Genomic DNA, 9731 nt, shown 5'->3' with positions numbered 1-9731 from the left:
CCTAGCTCCCACTGAAGCCATACCAGTGCCAGCTGACACAAACAGCCAGCAGACCTCGCAGCAAAACAAAGGCATCACAGCAGGTTGCCCCCTACATTGCCACGAGCCGCAGCGCTGCACGGCGCTGCGCCACGCGGGTCAGCCCGCCGAGGTGAATAGTAATCCGCCTGCGCACCAACCAGTCCTCATTCTCTCTCCTACCGTGCGACCTTCTCCCCCCTCCCCTCCGTCCTCCCTCCCCTACTCACACACACTATCCTAGCCCTCACCTCACCTCGCCATCTTCACTCCACCCCCGTCCACACTCACCATAAGCCCCTCCCCTGCATCTCACCCCTAATATCTTTTCCCCACTCTACCCCTCACACACGCTCACCCAAAGCCCCTCCTCATTACTCCCCTCCTCGACACAACAACTCATCCCTCCTCCCTCACTCCCCCCTCACACCACGCTCACCCAGCCGCCTCCTCCATTACTCCCCACCTCCAATCCCCTCACACACACTCACTCAGCCCTCCTCCCTCACTCCCCTCCCTCACACTCACTCGGCCTTTCTCCCTCACTCCCCTCCCTCACATTCACTCAGCCCTCTTCCCTCACGCCCTTCCCTCACACTCACTCAGCCCTCCTTCCTCACGCCCTTCCCTCACACTCACTCAGCCTTCCTCCCTCACATCCTTCCTTACACACTCGGCCCTCCTCCTTCACACTCGCTCAGCCTTCTTCCTTCACTCCCCTCCCTCACACACTCGGCACTCCTTCCTCACGCCCCTCCCTCACACACACTCACCCAGCCCTCCCCCTCACTCCCCTCACTCACACTCACTCAGCCCTTCTCTCTTACTCCCCTTCTTCCCACACATTCAGCCCTCCTCCCCCACTCCCCTCCCTCACCTCCCTCACACTCACTCAGCCCTCCTCCCTCACGCCCTTCCCTCACACTCACTCAGCCCTCCTTCCTCACGCTCTTCCCTTACACTCACTCAGCCCTCCTCCCTTACTTCCCTCCCTTACACACTCGGCCCTCCTCCCTCACACTCATTCAGCCTTCCTCCCTCACTCCCCTCCCTCACACACTCGGCACTCTTCCCTCACTCCCCTCCCTCACACTCACTCGGCCTTCCTCCCTCACTCCCCTCCTTCACACTCACTCGGCCTTCCTCCCTCACTCCCCTCCTTCACACTCACTCGGCCTTCCTCCCTCACTCCCCTCCCGCACACTCACTCAGCCCTCCTCGCTCACGCCCTTCCCTCATACTCACTCAGCCCTCCTTCCTCACGCCCTTCCCTCACACTCACTCAGCCCTCCTCCCTTACTTCCCTCCCTTACACACTCGGCCCTCCTCCCTCACACTCACTCAGCCTTCCTCCCTCACTCCCCTCCCTCACACACTCGGCACTCCTCCCTCACGCCCCTCCCTCACACACACTCACCCAGCCCTCCCCCTTCACTCCCCTTACTCACACTCACTCAGTCCTCCTCAACTCACTCCCCTCCCTCACACACATTCAGCCCTCCTCCCCCACTCCCCTCCCTCACCTCCTTCACACTCACTCAGCCCTCCTCTCTCACTCCCCTCGCTCACACTCACTCAGCCCTCCTCCCTGACTCCCCTCACTCACACTCACTCAGCGCTCCTCCCTCACTCTTTTCCCTCACACACACTCAGCCTTCCTCCTTCCTCCCCTCCCTCACACACACTCACCCAGCCCTCCTCCCTCACTTCCCTCCCTAACCTCCCTCACACACACTTGGCCCTCCTCCCTCACTCCGCTCCCTCATACACACACTTACCCAGCCCTTCTCCCACACGCCCCTACGGCGCCCCTCTAATTGTTACTGGCCTAGGCTTCGCAGCATCACAGCGCGCATCGCCAGCTAATGATGAAGCCTAATGAACGCAGCTTCCCACGCGTGTCGGCAAGCGGCCAAACGCCACTTCCATCCTCCGCGTAGATGTCTGCTGGTGACAGCATCACATACGAGTGTGTGTACGTGTAACTGCCTATAATATACCCGCCGCGTATGTGTAACCGCATCATTAACCGCATGCATACGCGTGTACGTGTTACTGCCTGCCTATGGTTATGCCTGCAGTATAAATGTCGTCGTACGTTGTACGCCTGAGAGTCTATATAATGCGTGTACGTGTTATTGCCTTCGATTCATATATGCGTGTACCGTGTTTTACGGCCGTCACCGAGTACTATATGCGTGGGTAACGTGTTACCGCCGCTGTCTAGCTAATATTCGGTATTTGGTACTGCCGGCCTATCTATATATGCGTTACGGTTATTGCTGTCTAGTATATATGCGCTCCTATGTTACGCCTGTCTATCCTAGTATAATGATCTGATGTGTTTACTCGCTTGTCTAGCTACATATGCCGTTGTAACGTGTACAAGGCCTGTCTAGTATGTAGCAGACTGCTGTACGTGTTAACTGCCCTTCTAGCTGTAACTATGCGTGTACGTATTACTGGCCTGTATAGTAGTACATATGCCGGTACGTGTGTAGCTGCCTGCTATCTATATAGCCGTGTAGTGTTAATTGTCTGTCTAAGTATGATATGTCGTGTACGGTATACGGCTGTCGACTATATATACTGTACTGTTACGCCTGTCAGTAAGATATGCCGTGTAGTGTTATACGCTCCTGAGTCTAATATCGTGCTACGTGTTACGCGTGTCTAGTATATTATTCGTGTATGTGTTATACTTGCCGTCTAGGTATATATGTCGTGTAGTGTACTCGCCTGTCTATGAATATTGCGTGTACGTGTACTGGCCTGTTCTGAGTAGTAAATATGCGTGTATCGTGTTAGCGGGCCTGCGTCTTACTAGTAATATTGCTGTACAGTCATTACTGCTGTAAGTAAATGATATTGGTGTACGTGTTAGTGGATTCGCGGGGATGCGTTTTTTGATTGTTTCCCCACGAGTTGACTCATGTGGATCATCGCGGGAACTGTGTTAATCAGCCATGTAGCAATTAAAAATTGCAAATGCAAACATCAATATTCAATACATTTTGACATCCTTACGAGATCCAAATGAGTAGAACAGATTGTTTTGTTCTATAATGTAGGGAGGTGTACTGGCACAAAACTTAGCATTGGAAAAATGGCAACCAAAGGGTAAAGACCTCCACGATTTTAGGATATTGAAGGGGCCCAAACCTCCTATGAAGTGGGTTAAACCCTAAATAATTGTCAGAGTGATCTTTAGGCATGAAAGGTAATTATATGTGATATTAGAATTGTTTCAGTTTTCAGGCTTTCAGTCTTCAGTGGGCCAAAAATAACAAAGAAGAATTCCAAAATTCACCAATTTTTTATGGCGTTTAGTAGGCACAAGCGAAGGCGTTAAATGGCAATGTGTTTAATTAGCATCTGACTGTAAAACACTTGCTTTTTTCTAAATCAGCAAATCCTAAGCGCATCCAACAAATACCTCATTGCATTGTTCAACGTTGGGCGAGGGGTAACTCGCTTAAATAAGGCTTTTTTTTTGGCCCGCGCCGCTCCACTATAGAGCCGCGGGTTAGATTGCTCTAACACTTACTAAGCAGCAGCTAGTTAGTAAAAGTACATGCCAGAATTAAAGTATTATTTATTGGGCTTACTAGCGAGGATAATCGTATGAAAAGTGTATTCCTCGCAAGTAGCAAACGCAACATGTTAGAAATTCGCTACAGTATCGCATGTCGAGTGGGTTATGTTCCCGAGCAACGATATATGTGTAACCCATAGGTAGGCTAATACGGACCTTCGTGGCGTATATGATTGCAACTGATATGCCCCCGAAAAGAAACTAAAAGAATTGTGGGCTGCGTTGCGTCTGCGTGAGTGCGTGCGTGGGTGCTTGCGTCGCGTTGTGTGTGTGTTGGTGTGCATATATATAATATATTTAGATATATATATATATATATATGTAACGAATTTCGGTCTGCCGCAGCGTCAAATTCCCGCGTTCTACCCCCTGCAGTCTGCCCAGCGTCCTTGGGTGATGTGGGCTTCGATGTAGCCGAATCCCCGCATGCTGTGGCGGCGTACACGTGCTGGACACGAGCTGGTACTATGCCGTACTCATGGCGCTAAAGCTGGCGTGCGTGTCACGTCCGAAGCTGGCGTGCCTGTCACGTCCGAAGCTGGCGTGCGTGTCACGTCCGAAGCTGTTGGGCGTGGCTACCTGTTTCTGACTCGGGATTGGCGGGGGTTGAAGCCGCGCACACGCTCCGAGACGCATATATACTGCGCTCTCTAAAGCATCGGCAGTTCAGTTCACCGGCAGGCTACCAGTGGACCAGTCAGCCAGCAGTCAGGAACGGGTCAGTCGGAGAGAAGGCACACAACGCAAGGTACAGCACCGCAACAACCACAAGCGATCACTGCACGGACTCGGCCGCTCTCCACAGAGGATCGCCTTGGTAAGGCCTAGCGCCTAGTTGTATCTTGCTAGCTATACTCGGGCCTTACGCTGCGAGGAATATTGTACCGTTTTATGTCCACTCTGGTCTGTTGACCAGGGCGGACTAAAAGCCCCGGATCTATTCCCGGCGTAAACACTGTCATTATTGAGTTGTGTTGTTTGTTCTTGTGCGACTTGTACATTCCAGTGGTCGAACAGTGGGAGCGTGGCGCGTGACGGGGAAAAAAACGTTACATTGGTGCCGTGACCAGGATTGTACACTCGGTAGACGGTTTAACCGTCCACGGGAGTCCACAAGGCAAGCGGGCCTGTAGTATAAGATAGCATAAGCACCTAACATGTCGTCACTGGGTTTCGCTTGTTGGCATTGCCGTCAGCTTACCCATACCTTACGTAGGTCGGGGGGAACGGTGGCTAGTACACCACCCCATAGCCTGGGAAAGAGCTGGACCTATGCCCATGGCTACCCGTGCAAAGCAGGTGAGAGGTCGGGGAGAGCGGAGAGCAACTTTATTACCCCGTACTCCGGCGTCACCTGTAGCGGAACGTGGTGCTGTGCCTCCTGAGGAAACGGCTGCCGTTCCTTCGCCGGTAGTGGGCACGCCCCCTTCCTGGTGGAGGCAGGAACGTCCGCCCCCGAGTCAGACGGGGACTGGACCTTGGGTTTATCTACCGGATCATAGAGCGGCAGAATCAAGCCCGGCTCCTCGGCTACCGTGGCTGAGTGGGCAGCGATCAGCACGCCGGCTCAGCAGCGAGGGGAATGCCTGAAGGTACGCATCTACAACGGCAAAGGTGACGTGCTGCTGGAAGCGTTCCTCGGCCAGTTCGACGTCGTCGCACACCATAATGGATGGAACCCCAGCGAGAGGGCTGCGCAGTTGGCCGGCGCCCTCGATTATCCAGCGTCGGCAGTATTGTTCGATTGCAGTCCCGGGGCAACCGAGGAGGACATCAGGCAAGCGCTACAGGAACGCCTGCAGCCGTTGGGGCGGAGTTGGAGCGCCACCTCCGCTTGGATGAGCAGAGGAAGCATCATGGGGAGACGTGGTCGGAATTCGCCAGGGAGCTCACCATGCTCGTCAGCCAGGCCGAGGTAGGCATAAGCCGTGGGGAGTGCAGCCGTCGGGCCCGTTGGCATCTCCTCCGTTCTGTCACCGACGGGGCCCAGAAAGTGCACATCATGGGAAACGACGACGGCACAGCGGAAGGCGCAGCACGGGCAGCCGACCAGTACGAATCTATCATGCGCTCGGCCAGGCCAGCAGTATCCCGCAGACCGGACGTACGGGTGGTAGTCAGCACCCCGGAGTCCCGAGTGCAGTGTCCGGAGACGCCGACGCGAGAGACACTTGCCGACCATAAGGGCGAGTGATAGGACAGTGCTCAAGCCCGAAGACCTCCGCAGTTTCACACAGCTGGTGCAGGATTTGGTTCGGGAGGAACTCGGGGCTCGTCCCCCACCCTCCGGAGTCCCACGGGTGGCACCGGGGCGAAGTGATGAGGCATCCGGACGGGGGGAGTGTTTCTGCTGTGGGGCGCGTGGTCATTGGGCCCGCGAATGCCCCGAGAAGAAGGGTAGGTACCGTGGGCCTCCTCCTCAAGGTAAACCTCGCGCTCGCCCGACCAGTACTGCCAACAGCCAGGATGCTAGGCAGCGGTCGGGAAACGAGCAGCGACGGGGCCATGCACACCATCGCCGACAGCTCCGCAATGCACGTCCCCAGGGATAGCCCTAGTGAGGCCGCAGGCCGCATGGGAGCTTCCCGTGGAGATCGGCGGCCGGGCAGTTAAGTTGACCCTTGACACTGGCGCGGAGTTGTCACTCCTGGACTATGCAACCTTTGAAAAGCTGCTTTCTGATGGCCTCGGCCTACGGGTACAAGCAGCCACAATGGTGGATGCACAGGAAAAGGAGATACCGGCGGTGGGGGAATTGTGTCTGGACCTCGTCGTTCACGGGGAGGTCTATCCTCATACCTTTACGGTTGTAAGGATGAATCTCCGTGGCGGAATACTGGGCATGGACTTCTTGCGTCGGCACGATTGTCGGCTGGACGTCGCACGGGGGCATTTGACCTTCGATGGCATCCTCCACGTGCTATACGAGCGACCGGGCTTGTTGCCAAAGGTGTTGCGGGCAAGCTCCCGCACGATAATTCTTCCAGGCCAAGGTGGTGTGGTCCGGGGGGACGTCGAAGACAACCCCTGGCCGGTCGACAAAATGGCACTGGCAGAGCCGACGCAAGGGTTTCAGAGACGCTATCGTAGGCGGGGGGCTCATATGGCTCGAACCTTGGTCGATACCAAGGGCCAGGGTGTTCCCCTGTAGGTAGCTAACCCTGGCCCGTCTACGATAGTGATACACCCGGGTGAAAGGATAGCGTGGATAGCGCCGATCACGCGGATTGCTCTGGCGGTCGGTGCTGACAGAAAATCCACCACTTTGGACTCCGTGGAGACCGGAATTCCCGAGCACGTTGTGGGCTTCCTAGACGGGGTTGACCCAGCGCTTGGGGAGGAGGAGCGTCACGCAGTGGGGAAGACCTTGCGTAAGTATGCTAGTTTGTTCACGGCTCCGGGAGAGAAGCTGGGGCACACCAACCTCGTGAGGCATACTATTAACACGGGGGACCACCCTCCGGTGAAGCAGGCCCCAAGGCGGTGTGCCCTAGCAAAGTGAGAGGTAATGGGAAAGGAAATGGGAAAGATGCTGAAGGATGGTATGATCTGTCCAAGCAGCAGCCCGTGGGCGTCTCCTGTGGTCTTGGTAACGAAGAAGAATGGCAGCCCACGTTTTTGCATCGACTACCGTCAGCTGAATGCAGCGACGGTCAAGGACGCCTACTCACTTCCGAGAATTGATGACACCCTGGACTCCCTTGCTGGAGCCCAGTGGTTTAGCACTCTCGACCTCACGAGTGGATATTGGCAGGTGGATATGGACCCGAGGGACGCTCAGAAGACCGCGTTCAGCACTAGTGAGGGCTTGTTTGAATTCAAGGTGATGCCGTTTGGCATATACATATATATATATATATAATGTAATGTAATCAGGAGTATATCAAATAGATAGATATTATTATAGTCTATATCATACACTCCTGATATAATGTAATGTGTAATATATAGTATATAGTAGCATGATTGAATAACACTGAATGTTTTGATGCGCCCATAATAATTGTAATATGCCATGCTCACATACCAAGTAAGTAGTCAGTGTTCTCAATGTCAGTGGCGTTCAGTTGGTCGACGTTCCAGACGTAGTGGTGCCTTAGACCGCTGCCTTGCTTCGTCTCTATCCACTCGTCTATTAGATTTCTGCCATCTATCCGATCTCCGAACGTTCCCTCGTACTCCACGTCAGCGACGGTGTCAGGCGTAAATTTTTCTCTACCGCCGCCCAATATCACCTGCAGTACGAGCGAGTGAAAACATATGGCATGTTGTTTGTTTCATAATTCGATTTTTGTTTTATGGTTGATTTTATCACATATAACATTGAATTTATCACATATAACATTCGATTTATCACATATAACATTCGATTTATCACATATAACATTTGATTTATCACATATAACATTCGATTTATCACATATAACATTCGATTTATCACATATAACATTTGATTTATCGCATATTATTTTATTTTATATCTGAAAAGAGAATCGAATCATTCGATCCGTGAATCGAATGATTCGATGCGTGAATCGAATGATTCAATGCGTGAACCGAATGATTCGACCCGTGAATCGAATGATTCGCGAATTATGAAACAGAAAACATGCCATAAAAACAAGTCTGCATCTGTGTTACAATACAAATAACAATGCAGTCCATCTTTCGGATAATCGATACTGGCCTAGAGAAAAACGAGCAACTCTCGCAGAACAAGCCGGGTAAATGTATTGATATCAATACAGTCATGCACCGCGTTATGTTGGTATTGTAGATACGTGAATGTAGAACAGTTGCATAGCTGAACTAAATCTTCATGTCGAAGAATGACGTTTTCACGACATCTACGTACGTCTGTGCGTGCATGCGTGCGTAGATGCATGATATCGTGTGTGCGAGAGTGACCGTGACCGTGTGTGTGTGCATGTGCGCGCGTGCGTGTGTATGTGTGTGTGCATGTGTGCGTGGGCTTGTATATATATATATATATATATATGTGTGTGTGTGTGTGTGTGTGTGTGTGTGTGTGTGTGTGTGTGTTTGTACGTAGTACGTGCGTGCGTGCGTGCGTGCGTGCGTGCGCGTGGGTGCGTGCGTCGCGCTGGCTATGAGACACGGACATTTAGCTGCTTGCCAGGATCGTCCTCGATCAATTGCAGGGCAATGTCTCTGCATTCGCCCTTGATATCCGCGCCAGCCTCCCAGTTCCTCTCGGCAGCATGAGCAAACAGCGCCGCCGGAGATGCATGGGTAACACGAGAAGTCGTTACTAGTCCTGTTGATTTTCCTATATAAGAAGGTAAGAAAGAACGTGAGATGGAAGATCTGTTTGCATTATTTAAGTGCGTGCATGCTAAGCTATAGACTTCTCCAAAAAAAGTAAACGTTTCTATTCTAGCAAATACACGGTTTCCAAGAAAATAAATCCGTGATAAGTAACCTAGAAAACCTGACCTTCAGCCTGCGCCCAGGCAGCGATCGAAGAGACCTCTGCCAACGCTGACGAACCGCAGTCGCCTCTCTTAACCACCGTGTCGTCGAGGCCAACGGTTCCTTGTTTGGCCTTTACACCGCATAGGTATGCTGTTGCGGTGCCGGCCGAATCCGGGACTTGATAGTCGGTGTTGTATGTCTGAAGTTAAAGTGTAGACTATCTGTTATAGGCGTAAATAGAAAGAACGACAAATGCTCAGAAGTTTTCGTAACCGTAATTTTTTAAGCTATACATTAGCTTCCATGATATGCTCACAAAACAACAGATAGGACATGTTTACCAGGTACAACCCTACAACACTAGCCCCGTAGGGCAGATATACTAACATCCGCTGCAGCCCGGGTCGAGTGTCTTCCGAGCGCGCATCATGAAACACATTTACAGCTGCACAGCGCGGGGAAAAGGCTGTAGCACACATATACGTGTAGGCTAGCCTGTACACGTATCTATATGGTGGTGACGTTTATTCGCTTAATCTTGCGTGCTATCGAATCGTAGGCTCACTCTACTACGCTCCGTGTACAACTATTAGTGTATATAATTGTCAAAATAATGTCGATATCTAAGAAGCACCATCTGGACACCGAGAATGGATGGGCATAGCATGGGGATACCAATTTT

At 52.3% G+C, this 9731-nt stretch overlaps 2 protein-coding genes across 2 annotated transcripts in view; one reads left to right on the top strand and one right to left on the bottom strand.

Moving 5' to 3' along the window:
* The first annotated feature begins 7142 nt into the window (after positions 1 to 7142).
* LOC106817724 (RNA-directed DNA polymerase homolog) lies at positions 7143 to 7587 on the top strand. Its single transcript, XM_014822414.1, has 2 exons — positions 7143 to 7449; positions 7565 to 7587. The coding sequence occupies exons 1-2, from the start codon at positions 7143 to 7145 to the stop codon at positions 7585 to 7587; spliced, it is 330 nt and encodes a 109-aa protein (XP_014677900.1).
* Positions 7588 to 7632: 45 nt separating this feature from the next.
* LOC106817713 (alkaline phosphatase, tissue-nonspecific isozyme-like) overlaps positions 7633 to 9731 on the bottom strand; it is a 6822-nt gene continuing 4723 nt past the window's right edge. The window contains exons 3-5 of the mRNA XM_014822406.1: positions 9071 to 9248; positions 8737 to 8903; positions 7633 to 7848 (exon numbers count right to left, since the gene is read on the bottom strand). Coding sequence (XP_014677892.1) covers positions 7633 to 7848; positions 8737 to 8903; positions 9071 to 9248 — 561 coding nt within the window. The remainder of the gene's footprint in view (positions 7849 to 8736; positions 8904 to 9070; positions 9249 to 9731) is intronic.

This window comes from Priapulus caudatus, unplaced genomic scaffold (assembly GCF_000485595.1).
Source record: "Priapulus caudatus unplaced genomic scaffold, Priapulus_caudatus-5.0.1 Scaffold35, whole genome shotgun sequence".
In the NCBI taxonomy this organism is placed as follows: Eukaryota; Metazoa; Priapulida; class Priapulimorpha; order Priapulimorphida; family Priapulidae; genus Priapulus; species Priapulus caudatus.
Note: the sequence above shows the minus strand (reverse complement) of the source record. Positions and strands in the feature narration are given on the sequence as shown.

Bases quoted from the DNA above. Each gene is read 5' to 3' on its own strand.
- LOC106817724 (XM_014822414.1), top strand. From the start codon at position 7,143: ATGCTGAAGGATGGTATGATCTGTCCAAGCAGCAGCCCGTGGGCGTCT. The intron at 7,450-7,564 runs GCATATACATAT...TGTAATATATAG, and splicing joins ATTCAAGGTGATGCCGTTTG to TATATAGTAGCATGATTGAA.